A 15,164-nucleotide genomic window follows, 5' to 3' on the forward strand; every position below is an offset into this window, starting at 1 on the left:
GTTTTTAACTGATTTGACCAGAATATATAATATTATTATTATTTTTAAAAAGTACCATCAAATTTTCGATTATTTACAAAATTGCCACTCCTTCTACTAAATTTTTATTGGGATTAACTATTTTAAATAAAATCTAGTTATATTGATTAATTTCAGTCAATTCTATTAAATCATTTTTTTTAAGCTTTGACTCAATTGGTTATGTAAGTTTACTTAATTAAGTTTAGTTTCCAAATTATTTCATAATTAGTTAATATAATCCAATGCTCACTCGATGTATTACGATGTCTTTTTTTTTTAAATAATAAATTATATATATATAGTTAACCCACTAATTATTATCATATTAATTCTTATTTTCTCAAATTTGTGTCAACCATGATTTTGATATTGTCACAAAACCCAAAATGATAATAAAAAATTAACACTATGATTAATTTTAGGTTATAAATCCATATCTCACTCAACTTTTACTTATTCTGGATGCTGTCACTTGGCTAAATTATTTGATACATAAAAAAGTATAAAATATATTTATTAAAAAATATTTAAAAAATTTAAATCACAATTTTATATTAAACACGTGGAGTGAATGTCACCCAAACCACTTGTCGACGATCGGAATTAGTCGACGGAGATTTGTTAGCCTGTACTTGTATGGTAGATCTAAGAGATAGATAATGAAGTATCCGGTTGGTTTTGCCGAGCGGATGGCCCGTCCTTACAAGATACTCCGAAGCTTAAGTTAGTGAGCGAGTAAGTAAAAAATATTGAGTGTTCTTTCGTTCGTCGTTTTTTGAGTACATACCTCTGGCCCTTAAGAGAGCTGGTTGATATATATATCAGCTCGAAAACTTTCTTGCTTGCTCTGTACGTGTCAAGGCGATGGGATGCAGTAGCCAGCGGGGATGTCTGCCATGGCGAGGTGCCGATAAGACCCTCATTAATGAGGATGAGATCTCTCATTAATGTAGATGGAATCTCCCATTAATGCGAATGGGATTCAAGACGGGTATCTTGAAATCCGGATGCGGCTGTAATGATGTTGTTGCCAGAAGGCCAGAAAGGGACTGGCGTGGGCCGACGAAATGGGCCTAAGGGGTCTAATTAGGGCATCCCCTGGCTGTTCGGTATGCCGCAATATGCACTTCTTCTGTGATGCGAGCTAAGGCGATGAGCTATGAAAATCGCTGGGAACTTGCCCAGAGTGCAGCGGGGAGCCGTTAGAATATGTCAAATAGTTAAAGGTGTTACAGGGAGTTCGCTTGGCCCTGATCTTTGATCCCAGGCTTTAGCACTGTCCGAGCTTGCTTTAGCGAGCTTAGTTTGATTTGCTGGGTCCCGAACGTTCGGGTCGAATCATCATGTTGGGTCCGACCTGCCCAAAACAGAGCGAGAAATAACCGTAACACCACTTTTATAAACCTGATTAGTTTTTAATTAGTTTTTGCATGAGAAAGGTTATTAGTTGCTTTTGGATTGGTTGGATATAAAGATTTTTGAACACATTAAAATAGGTTTGTGTATTTGAAAGGATCACTCTATTAATTTAATTTGTATAATAATAATTGTTTATTTAATTTTAAAAATATATAACTTGTATGATAAATATATCATATCATTTCATATCCAATGAAATATCACATCATTTTGATAAATACCTTAACATAAATATTTGGTGAAAATACATTTTTGTTTGAATAATTATAGTGGTGAGGTAACATGAAATGAGTGTATATGATATGTAATAAATAGTTATTTTATGTAACCGATGAGTATATTATATTTTTTTTATACAAAATGACACCATTTAAATTAAAAAACAATCATGCCAATCACGTGAGGCTGACATACATGACACGTGACAATAACTCGTTAGAATAATTTGGTTGTCCAAATTATTTTTAATATTTTTCGTGAATGATTGTCTAGACAGAAAAAATTATATATATATATATATATAAAGATTTTCTTTTAATTTTTTATGCAATCACGTGCTTGCAGGTGGCAAGAGAGGACACGGCCACATGCGGGCACCAAGGCCATATACTTTTTTTTTTTTTTTTTTTTTTTAATTACGCACAATGACATTCTTAATTATTTCACTCCTAAAACTAGGTTGAGAAAGTAAATTGAAGGATCTGTTCAAGTGATCAGGATGATAGACCTTGACATTACCGATGTCATTCTCAATATCCTCCCCCAAAATAAAGTAATTTACTTTCCTCAAGAATTAAACTCACACTAAGAACTCTCAAATAAGTTTTTAGTCTATTCTTTGTCAATTAGCTATGTCTCGGAGCTCCTGTTGTTTTTTTATATATACTAAATATGTCAATACTGTAAAAAGTTTTTAAATTCATAATAATATCATATTTATTAAGAAGTGGTGGTTATGTTATTATCTAAATTACTAAGAATATATTCTTTTTAATTTAATTTTAAAATAATATTATAATAATAACTTAATTAGAAGATAGCTTAGTAAGTAGTAGTAATTTAACATGATTTTAATAAATTTATAACTATAACATTAATTTATGAATAACAACATTAGAATTTAAACCTATAACATTAATTTATAAATATTTTATTTATTATTAAACTAAATAAAATATATTCCCCAAAAGTTAATTGAATGAGGGCCACCACCAAGAGTGAAGGATATATTCCCAAAAAATTAAAAAGAAAATCTTGATATAATTGAATGAGGGGGCAGCCTCACGTGATCACTTCCCAAAATTATAGACAGGCACGTGTCCCACGCCAAGGAAACACCAGCCAATTAATTTATTATTATATATATATATATATTTTTAAACAAAATAGGTTTTATAATTGGACAATTGCATGGCATCTGGTAACACGTAAATTAATTTTTAACATTTAAGCTCTTTATAATTTACTTTATTTTTCAAGAATTTAAATGAATTGTTTATAATATTAAAATTGAATTCTAAAAAATTAAAATAATTTATAAGTGATCAAAATATTAAAGTAAAATTACAGAGCCTAATGTCAACTCTTAATTTCGTTAAAAAAATATAAATTAGAATGATATTAAATCAGAAAATTCTTCAACAATACAGACACATGGCTCCCGGTTGAGGGCAGAGTCGTAAATTCCGAGAAAAAGAATGCCAAAATTGAAGCAAAGTTCGTCCAACTGTCCAGTTGGCACGCTACGAGCCACCTAACCGACGATCCGGGAGGGAGGTCGGGCGTGGTTCACCTTCCTCCTATATATGTACCATACACTCTTTGTATCTATAGGTCGTTATATATCAGCTACAAACCCAGTGTTGCTGCCGGACACACTCGCCATCAGCTTCTTCTTCGTTCGAATCTGAGCTGCTGCTGTTTCTGGTGGTCGGCAATGGTGGGGAGTGGCGTTTTTGCGGAGATCATCGAGGGAGATGTGTTCAAGTATTACGCCGATGGCGAGTGGAAGACGTCTTCCTCCGGGAAGTCTGTGGCCATCGTCAATCCGACCACGAGAAAGACCCAGTACCGGGTTCAAGGTAATTGCTGAGAAAATATTGTGAGAATTTCTGTCTAATGTGAGTGTAGGATCTTATTATATTCATTATCTTTTAAGGTGATTCGTACGCCCGTCATGTGATCTGAGCTTTGGGATCTGTATGTGAGTTTTGGTTCTTGGATTTATGAAGTGGAATTTGCATTTTGGTAAAGAGGTAGTGGAAGAGGAAGAAAAGTTTGGTCGAGACTATTAGCTATTATATTAGTTATAAGGGTTTTACATAATATAACATCATAGATATAATTGATTGAAGAGTTAGAATTCACATAGTCAACCTAACATAGTGGGATGATATGTTGTTGGTAGCTGTGAAATTGGAGATGGAAGGCTTTTGAATCTTGTATTTTGTATTGTTTGAAGAGAAAAATGAAACTCAGCAAAAAAAGAAAACAAAAAGCTCAGCAAGAGAGAGAGAGAGAGAGAGAGAGAGAGAGAGAGAGAGAGAATCTTGGCCTCCTTTCTCTTTCCGTTTCCCACTACAATGAGCAAAAGAATTCTGTCAGGCTAGCTTGAATAGAAATTAAACTGGAACACAAGATAAAAAGCTTTGTTTTGTTTTTTGATTTTCCAACATTTTCTAAGCTAGCAAACAGAGTTGCAGTAAAAAGGAAAAGGAGAATCTCTTATGAGCTAATGTCTTTAGATCATCCCCATTTTAAGTTACAAAAGCCTGTTGGAATTTTTGAGCTAATTGGCAAGAAATGAGAGGAAAGGAAACAATGTTTTATTGTTGCTCTTCAACTCTAACTTGCCCTAATTCAGCACTAGTTTTAAAATTTTTGAAGTTTGCTTACCTGCATACTTTTCTATGGCCTTAATCCAGCTTGTACACAAGAAGAGGTCAACAAGGTGATGGAAATAGCAAAAACCGCCCAAAAATCATGGGCAAAAACCCCCTTATGGAAGCGAGCCGAACTCCTTCACAAGGCAGCAGCTATTCTCAAAGAGCACAGAGCTCCAATTGCAGAGTGTCTAGTGAAGGAAATTGCTAAGCCAGCCAAAGATGCTGTGACTGAGGTATATGAGCTCTCTTCATTTCCACATTTAATACCAATTGGCTAACATTTCAACTGGGATTGTAATTACAAGCTACTTAAGTGGTTGGAATTTTGTATTCGGTGAAGGTTGTCAGGTCAGGGGATCTTGTTTCTTACACTGCTGAAGAAGGGGTCCGAATTCTGGGAGAGGGAAAGTTCTTAGTATCTGATAGTTTTCCCGGAAATGAGAGAACAAAATACTGCCTTACTTCTAAGGTATCTTTTTTTACTTACTTACCTCACTGTTTTTTTCCCTTGTCCGTTAATTTTTGAAACACGAGCTGTCCTATTTAATTTAGAGGCATTTAATTGGGAGGTCTGGAGGAAAAGTCAAGGATTTTGAATTTTAAGGAGATGAAGGGAGAGATTAAGTTAATGCAAGAAGTACGAGTGGTTCTATGACGGTGTCTCATCACAATGAATATAAATGCTTCTCACACTTCTAAATGCATGTTGTAAGCGTGTCTAATGTTTCCTGTTACTTTACCATCAAACATGTGGACACTTTGGACACTAATGTCTATCATAGGATCTTGAGAGTTCATAGCTTACACAATCTAGATTTTCATTGTAAATTTAGAAAAATAAGTTGGAAATTAATTGCATAATAAAATTATGCTGATTTACATTTAATAGTCCTTGCTCCTTTTAAACTTTTTAATTTAAAAAAATTTGAATTTTAAAATTTTCTAAATAGATATTGAAACTTCTTAATCATACTTGTTTCTTATTATGTTAAATATGAGTTATTGTTGTAGATGCCTGTAAAATATATTACTTATATTTAATGTGTTGCTTTCACTATTTCCTAAATCTTTTAAGAATAATCATACGGGCATCATCTTAGTATTGTTTCTGTTGTCCTAAGTTGGTGTCTGTCTTTTAGAAGGATTACCCTCTTCACCCTGATTAACAAATAAGTGAAGGTATACATCATTTTCCTTACCCTCCCAACTCATCTTCGCTTTCCTTCTCCTCCATCCAAGCACAGTGTATTATTCTTGGCATTAAATGACTATTTTAGGTTGCTGAGAATGGTAATCATGCTATCTAATTGCTTCTTCTCATCGCAGCTAATATTTAATTCAGTCATATTGTGACTCTCAGACGTGTCATTTTACTATCAACTAGGAATTCGTATCTAAGGAAGTCCTATTACAAACTATAAGAAGTATCAACTTAGCTTTAGCTTGCTTATTTCAAATGATAGAGCCTATTGAAGGTTTTTGGTAGTGAAAAACTTCAGAAATATACTGTAAACCACAAACTGGATGCATAAGTTCCATCTAGTTGAGCTTACAATTAGTAGAACTGGGTGTTGTAGTAGACTGTAGGCATAATCTTTCTCAGCACTGATACTAGATAGTATAATTGGTTAATGGAAGTTTTTGCATGAAGGGGCATAGGTGGGTTAGTTTAAGTTGGGTTTCCATGTCCTCTTGTGCTTAGTGGGGTAGGATGAAAATCAGCAAGTTGTTTCAAGAGTGATATTTGCCAGTTTTTCTGCATGAATATCTACTTGAAATCTTCTTTCTGTTTTTCTGTGCAACTTGTGAGCACCCATATGGAATATCTTAATGGGTATAATTTTGTTACCTTACTTTGTCATACCAGAGTACTATATTTATCTGTCAAAGATAAGGATATTTGCAACCGAGAAAACAAAGTAGTTGCTATTGATGTTCCCTTTCTTGTATTTTGCTTACCCCTTTACAATTTGCTTGGTTCCCCCCTCCCTTTTGGCCGTTGCATAATGTTGGCATAACGACTTTCATGTGCTAATAAGTCATTCAGTCCCTGCCCCCTTTCTTCTTTTCTTTCTCTTACGCCTTTATATTTTGGCTTGCTTCTCCTTCCCTTATGGTTGCTCTTTCTAAAAAAATTGCAATTAATTTTATTCCCTAACTTTGCTACCATTGTATATGCCCATCCTGCATGTGGCTATGTATCATTTCGGTTCCCTTTCATCATCTTATTTTGCTGCTCATAGCTTTTTAAGATAGTGACTAAACTTTTTAAGATAGTGACTAAAAGAACTTCAACAAATATTTGGATGTTGGAGACTTGGGTGCAAGGAGTGCAGTTTTAGGTTAAAAATAAGGATGCTGGTGACTAAAATGCAGAACTTATATTAGTATAAAGGGGATAAGTAAAATATGATCATTGGTCACACATATACCCCTGTACCCACCACAGGTGTAACTGCTAGGTGACAAAGACAACAGCAAAGTTGAAGTTCTTGATAATTCAATTTCTCTACTTTGTTTCCTTTTAATTGATGTATTAATAATGAAAAATTGAACATTTTCCTCTATGGATGAATCCTGGGAGTTCCTGAATGTAGAAGCTCCAGTCTTGGTGTAATGCAAAGACACTCAGAACTGTTCTTTGATTACAAGAGTTGCACATTGAAATTTCATATTCCATTTGAGACTTCTAGTTTTTTTGCATTGAGTTTTTCTATTTGCAATGTTATTGACATATTAAGCAGATAAATGAGCTTAAACATGGAAATTATGAGACCGACTTTTGTAAATGGAGTAAACCTGCAGGGTTAGTCCACCATGAAGACTTGATCAGTAGATTATGGAAAAATAAGTTCTTCATAAGCCCAGCAAGAACTGCATCACTCGATTCACTTCTGTTGTCAGTATGGCCAGCAAGGAAAGCACTTCAACTCTATCCACTACCCAGGTGTAAACAAGTTATTATGCTAATACTTGGCAGCATAAAGTTGATTGCTGTATTTAATCAGACAAAGAAAACAAAATGGTCTTTGAAGGAGAGAAGGCAAATGAGTTCCAGATGAGTGGCACATTCTGAAGTTATGTGAATTTGAAAACCAGATTTTCTCAAACTTAACAATGCATGAAAAGATTCTACTGTTGTCACTATATTAGTTATATTGGCTAGGAAATTGTTGCTGGTTAAGAAAGGCTGATTCACAATTGTAGTAGGATTTTCAGACTCCTATTAGTGGGTATAACATGAGCCTTTTTCAATATAGTTTCTCTGAAGGAAATCAGGTAAGGTCTGCCAGCTCTGACATGTGAATGGCAGACTTAATGGAGATGTATCTCATGTAGAACATTTCTGCAAATTTTTCCCACTTCTTCCAAATTAACATATGTAACTTTCTGCATAGTGGAGCTGCATCTGAACCTAACTTTAATTTATTTGGACTGATAGGTTCCTGACTGATAAATTAGTTTCTAAAGCCTCTCAATTAATTTGTCATATCTACATTTTTCATAATTTATGGTTTCAACGTGTATGAATTACAGATTCCCCTTGGGGTTATTCTCGCCATTCCACCCTTTAATTATCCTGTCAACCTCGCCGTCTCCAAAATTGGTCCCGCCCTGATTGCTGGAAACTCTCTCGTGCTTAAACCTCCAACTCAGGTATATTTCTCTAGTTATTTCATTACTCCAGTTGGGCTTTGATATTATGCAATAATGCCACTTGGTAGGTTATCCCACATATTTACTGATATCGCAAGAAGTGATCAGGAATCCCCAAATATATTAGTTTAGAATTGTTTTAAACTGCATTACAGGCAACCTAGATTTGTAAATATGGGTCAATATAACTTCATGAAAGTTTTTAAGGAATATTTTGTTCATTCAACCACATCTGAACTTTCCTACAGGGTGCTGTGGCTGCCCTCCATATGGTTCATTGCTTCCACCTAGCTGGCTTTCCCAAGGGCCTTATCAGCTGCATTACAGGGAAAGGCTCTGAGATTGGGGATTTCCTGACAATGCATCCTGGGGTAAACTGTATAAGGTAATCAAAGTTTATTTCCTTTCTTCTTCAACATTTTCTGAATCCTTTATCCGATATAGACTTGCTCATGTCTAATATGCACGCTTCTTCTTTGCTTAGCTTCACTGGTGGAGACACTGGCATTGCAATTTCAAAGAAAGCAGGCATGATTCCTCTGCAGATGGAGCTGGGAGGAAAAGATGCATGCATTGTGCTTGAGGACGCTGATCTGGACTTGACAGCAGGAAGCATTGTAAAAGGAGGCTTCTCCTACAGGTGAATAAAATTAGTCCTTCAATTCGTATCAATATGGTTGTACATGCTGCTACGAGGACATGGTAGTATTAACCAACAAATTTCACAACTTATTTACAGAACATAACAATGATAAGTTTCTCTGTGAACTTGTGTTAGGAAAATGATGATAAGAAACTCATTATGTGTTGCCAGAGTAGTTATATAGAATTATGCTGCATGCTATGTTGCATTTTGCATATCATTTGCTAGAAGGACCATCAACATCAACATGCATTATATCATGCTAGTGTGATGTTCCAACGAGATGAAACATAACCTGAAATGGTTGTCAGTTGTATTTACTTGCTCTGCAGTTACGGAAATATTTCACTATATAAACAGAGAAATTATTTTCCTTCATTTTTAGCAAATAATAATATGGTATCTTGTGATGTAAATAGGAGATTGGTGGAAATTTTCAGAACCTTCTCTTTCTATTGGTCATTTTGTCATATCAATTCGACATGTTTCTGAGTTGCCCTTGCACTACCTTGGTAAGATTTCCTCACAGATTACTGTGAACTTCTGTAACAGTGGTCAAAGATGCACTGCTGTGAAGGTTGTCTTGGTGATGGAATCCGTTGCTGATGCCCTCGTTGAAAAGGTGAATGCCAAAGTGGCAAAGCTGACTGTTGGGCCACCCGAGGATGACTGTGATATCACTCCAGTTGTTACAGAGTCATCTGCAAACTTCATTGAAGGGTTAGTTAAGGATGCAAAAGAGAAAGGGGCAACATTTTGCCAGGAGTACAAGAGGGAGGGCAACCTCATTTGGCCTTTGTTATTGGATAACGTTCGCCCAGACATGAGAATAGCATGGGAGGAGCCGTTTGGCCCAGTTCTGCCAGTTATCCGAATCAGTTCAGTCGAAGAAGGAATCCACCACTGCAATGCAAGCAATTTTGGCCTGCAGGTACCACCAATTCATTTATAGCCAAACTTCCAAAAGGCTGTCTTCTAAAGGAACTATTTGCCCTTAATTTCGAATGTTTTGTTGAGTTCATCTGTCTACGTCATACTTGTTATCCCGGGCTGCAACGTTGTGTTCTCCATTCTATAGCCTAGTGTCGATGGTCTGCACCTAGTCATATCTTAGAACAAAATCTGAACCGTTGATAGGACCATCAGATACTAAAAATGTGACTGAACCACAGGGATGCGTCTTCACACGGGACATCAACAAGGCGATTTTGATCAGTGACGCCATGGAGACGGGAACAGTCCAGATCAACTCGGCACCAGCCCGGGGCCCGGATCATTTTCCTTTCCAGGTGACCGGGGACTCCCAGCTGACCTCCCAAGCAGTGTTACTCTTTCTGAGCACTAACACTGGAACTGTGTGTTTGCAGGGTCTGAAGGACAGTGGAATTGGATCACAAGGCATCACCAATAGCATCAACATGATGGTGAAGGTGAAGAGCACTGTGATCAACTTGCCAACTCCTACATATACCATGGGGTAATAACATACATGATAGATCCCCATCACCATCAGAGAATAAATTACGGCAGATTACTTGCAACCTAGCTACTAGCTATAGTGACTTCGGCCTGAATCCTTCTGTGTTATGTTCCCCTTTTAGCTATTCTTAATGAGGAAAGTAAGGATAATCTTAGAGATTTCAACCAACAGCGAGGCTGTGCTCTTAATAAAACTGAACCTTATTGGCAGCTTATTGGGAGGTTGTATTTGTACAAGTAGACTGTGAAATGGCATGATTGCCCCTCGATCTGATGGAGGAGGACGTTGGCATGGCAGCCGCCTCTAAAGACACATATAATAAGAGGCGTGGACCTAAAACTGGTACCACCGCCCAAGCACCAGTTTGGGATCTTGGAAGCAGATTGAATGACCAGGAGGAGGGATCCTGAAAAGCAATTTCTTTCTTAGGCTTGAGTTTTGATGTTATATGCAGTAAGGGCATTTTTGTCACTCTATGTAAGTCATTTGGCAACTCTAATTATGTGTTTAGGTTTTCTTGGTAGTCTTTTCTAATTCAGTCTGCCTTACTTTTTGTTCAATTATCCTGAACTTAAAAAACCCTAAACCTAGTAAGAATAGCATTACTAGGTAGAGCTTTATAAACACTACTATCAATTATTAACTAGCAGGGAATGGACTAATTATCTACAGTTTCCTCTAAGCATATTATGCTTTCTTCCAACTTTAAATATATCTACTAGCTATGGTCTAGGATTTAGAAATTATTTCTCCCTCTGTGTCTCAGTCCTCAATTTCAGGTTAACATATGCTCCCTGCTGTCAATCCTGTTTTTCTTCAGCCCCCTTTTTTCACCTCTAAGTTGCCCTCATACCCATTACATCTCTAAACCCTCCTAGCCCTCCAATCAGTAGGTATTCTAAGAGTAAGAGGTCTGACTGTCCTACATGATGATCCCATCATGACTGGTTAGTCACATTGATCATTGATTAATCTAATCCAAAAGCCATTCCTTTTCATTCCACTCCCTGTGCCTAAGAGCTGTCAATCAATATATTTAACACATGGACCATCCATCAATTAATTGGTTAGGAGGCCTGAGATGAGATATTGTGTGATTTAGCTGATTGATTTATATCTTACAAATTAGAATATCCATATATTAAACCGTGGAGTATTTAATCTATTTCTAGAAACGAGTCTTTTCATTTTATAAGAATTAAAAAAAAAAAGTCTCCTTTACTTTTTGTTACTAAGAGATTATATTCATAATTTAAATATGGAATTTTTTAATCATAGAGAAGCAATCAAAAAATTGCTACCAATACTTAATCCTTTTTATTCTTTTTCATGTTTATTTTTATTTTTTGAGTTTCTTGTACTTTTTCTGAACCAACGAACTTGCTTTTTGAAACAAAAGCTACAACTAGGAGCCAAACATTTTTAATAATAATAATAAAAAAAAATGAGTGCCAAACAAGCCCTAAGTATTCCCGGCACGATGCTTAGCTCATAGTTAAAGAAATAATAAGACGGCGGCAGAGTAGATGCCCCACTCATGCTAAAAAGCAGAGAAACAAACAATAAGAAAATGGTTTTTAAGGATTAAGAAGCCACAATTGTTTTATGTAATGGGTGGGATTAGGTGTAAAGGGCTGTCTCTCTCTCTCTCACTCGATCTCTCTATCTTAAAAATACAAAAGTTGAGATGTTATTGATGCCCAGACAAAGACATATACCTACAATCTTTTAGTTTTTGTCAAACTCCTTCCTTAAAGTTAATGTTAATTTTTGTAAAATATTTTCCTTTATTCAAAGAGTAAGAGATAGAATATATAATTAATTAAAAATGTAAAAACTACTTAGTGTGTTTGAATAAAATCATTCTTCCATGCATGCATCCTGTCTTTCTCGATCAGCCAATCAAGTGCACGGGTTGAGTTGTTCTAGAAGAGGTTACACAAGACAGGAGGGGACGGCCGGGTTCTTATATATTCTTCATCAAAGCTAATCAAAGAAAATTTAAATATACATCTGGTATTATTGCCATGAAATTTCTACTCAAATAGCTAGACAAATCCCACGACTGTCTGTGGATCTCCAATGGCTGTCAAAGCATCGCATACAAGCAGCAAGCAAATAGTAATAAGAGGAAGGCAGAGCACATATATATATATATATATAAATGTACATGAGATTTGCCAGGATGTCGTGGCGGATGGCATGACAGGGTGGGAATTCATTCTGCTCCCAATTTCCTGCGATTTTGTGTCTATATGCAGATCTCATTTGATTCAATGCACAGAGACGTGGTTGACAATATATATATATATATATATATAATTGGCCATTAAGAAGAAGAAGAAGAGGAGGACGATGTTGATATTGACGGCTAGCTAGGTAAGAATGAATGAATGAATGGAGTCGTCGATCGAAGGAGAGAGCATGGGATGGGATGGGATGGCACGGCACAGAATGAAACAAGTTTCCTACATCTCTCTCTCTCTCTCTCTCTCGTTGCCATTTCTTAACGTCTTTTATAATCAAGGACTGGACATTCTTTGTCTGTTCTTGCCTGGTTGATATCCAACACCAAAAATAAAAATAAAAATAAAATCCAGTTTAAATCCTCTTAGAATTAGCTAGAATCAACAAATTAATTCGTAATTAGGCCTTATATACAAATTAATTCGTAATAAGACAGTTTTTTACTCTGAATTTTTATTTTTTACTTTTTCTAAAAAAAATATTATTTTTTTTATTTTCATTTCATATAAAAAATATTTCTTATTTTTATTTTCATGTAACTATGAGATATTCGTCTTTTATTTATTGTTTTTGTCTTTTGCAAGTAAATATCCCAAAATAATAAGGAGCTAATGATTAATTCCAGGAGGATCATTAATTAGAAATTAACACAGGCCATTTTGTGATCCTAAGCTTGGATTGCTTTGATGCATTTTCTTTCCAGCTTAATTCTTTGGTTAGTTCAAAAATTAAAGATCCACATTTAAACTAATCTAACTTAAAACAATCCATAATACTAATATAGTTCTTAACACATAATAATTAAGAAGAAGTAATAAACCCATAATAAAACTTCACAATCAAATATAACCTACGAGAAAGAAAAAAAAGAAAATATTATTTTACAATAATATTTATGATTAGTTACACGACTGCCACGTACCCCCCCCCCCCCCCCCCCCCCCCCCCGGGCGGCTGCGGAATTTGGGCCGAAATTAAAATAATAAATCAACAAAAATGCTTGGCCACTGGAGACTAGACTGGAGTCATTTGAGGTGGACGCGAATTACATCCTCGCAGGCCCGCACTCGCTTCCATTGATCGAAACGCGTTCCCTCCTCCCTGCCGGAAGATCCATATATATATATATATATATATATATATGAAAACGGAAAACCGCGTGATTAATCTCCAAGGACAGTTGGGACATTTCGCACTACCTAGATAGTAGATAGCGATCCCTGAGCAAACTGGCCGACCAAGCCGCCTACAGTGCTACTTTAATTCATCATGTTAATGTAAATATCAAAAACATCAATTGTACTGTTTTGTTAAGTTTTTTTTTTTTCTTTAATAAAATGTAAATTTATGATATCTCTAGATTAGAGTGAATTTATGATTATTTTTACAATTACAATGTGATTTATTTTGTTTAAATTTTATTAAAAAATAAAAACTAAATTATATAATTGTCAAACACCATACCATTGGAATCTCTATTTAAAACTTTTATTTACCCGTACATATATACCAGCAGCCACACCTCTAATTTAGTAAAATTTAAAGTCAAATATTAAATTAGTTTTTATACTTTAATTTGAGGCTAATTAAATTGGCCATTTAACATTTTAAAAGCCAAATAAATCTCTATATTTTTAGACTCGTGGTTGTGTTAGTTTATATAACATACATTAGATAAATGTCAGGTAAGAGAGTTTATGTACCGTTAAGAGACATTAAATCTAACTTAAAATCAAACCCTAATCTCCAAATTCGAGTTTTAATTCCATTACACCTTATTCTATCACTAGATTTTTGTGTTTGGTTTTGATGAGGTAAGATGCTTCCATTGCAACTAACTCTTTAAATGGCATTGAGGGTTTGATTTGGATTGGCAAGGTCATTATATTTTTTAAGATAAATTGACCATATGTTTTTTGTAATTTTGATATTTTGTCCAAACACCCTTACCTTATATATAGTTTGTCTTTGACTAAATTAGTCCTTGCACTTTGATGAAATCTCCAAAATGCCTATTCGATTATTAATGCTGTCAATAATTAAGGTGTAATTTATATACATAAAAGTAATGAAAAAAATATTCAAATCAGCCTTCCAACTATTTTAATTAGGTCAATTGAGTTCAAAATTAAATTTTCGACCAAATACCTCCAAATCTTTTATTTACAAACCAAATAAACCCAACTTTTACTTGGTTCCCATGCTTGATTTATACACCTTGAATGCAATGCGTAAGAAGGGAAGAAGAAGCCCTGAGTGAAAGGTTTATTTGGCTACATGAGAACTAAGCAAAACTAGATCCTTTCGATCATTGGTGAATTCCATTATTTGCTTTTCCAACTCCATTATTTGTTGCTTTGAACTCTTGATCCTCTTGTATACATATCCCCAAACCTTAGAATTGCCCTCGCTAATTCCTTGTACGCACTCTCCATTGAAAAATCCACATAATCCACCTTACTATGCTTCCTCACATCATTGTATTTTTTGCCACACCGAACAAACTCCTATTGGAGCCACTCGAGTTCATCCTCGAAGAACCATCAGAGTAAACCATGACCTGACGGTTAGGGCTTAATTTTGATCCTGATTTGATAGTGAAAGTAATAGTAGTAGAAGGCTTGTGAAATAAGGAGGAGTGTACGCCAATTTTCTTATTTGACGGGGTGATGACAAATCCAATCCTTTTAACGGAGGTTGTTGCAATTGAGTTGTGGATAATGATCACGTTAGGCCTCGATCATCGTCTCGATGGCGCTCTCACTTCAGCAATCCTCTCGATCCCTACCTACACTATTGTGATGATGCAAAA

The 15,164-nt window shown here is 35.3% G+C and overlaps 1 protein-coding gene across 1 annotated transcript; it reads left to right on the forward strand.

Annotated features, from left to right (window-relative positions):
* Nucleotides 1–3,222: 3,222 nt before the first annotated feature.
* LOC127795068 (NADP-dependent glyceraldehyde-3-phosphate dehydrogenase) lies at nt 3,223–10,628 on the forward strand. The gene is made up of 9 exons (XM_052326511.1): nt 3,223–3,521; nt 4,365–4,558; nt 4,666–4,794; nt 7,863–7,982; nt 8,231–8,367; nt 8,467–8,622; nt 9,178–9,556; nt 9,798–9,914; nt 9,993–10,628. The coding sequence occupies exons 1-9, from the start codon at nt 3,377–3,379 to the stop codon at nt 10,104–10,106; spliced, it is 1,491 nt and encodes a 496-aa protein (XP_052182471.1). The 5' UTR covers nt 3,223–3,376; the 3' UTR covers nt 10,107–10,628.
* The last annotated feature ends 4,536 nt before the right edge of the window (nt 10,629–15,164 follow it).

The sequence above is a fragment of the Diospyros lotus genome, chromosome 2 (assembly GCF_014633365.1).
Source record: "Diospyros lotus cultivar Yz01 chromosome 2, ASM1463336v1, whole genome shotgun sequence".
NCBI lineage: Eukaryota > Viridiplantae > Streptophyta > Magnoliopsida > Ericales > Ebenaceae > Diospyros > Diospyros lotus.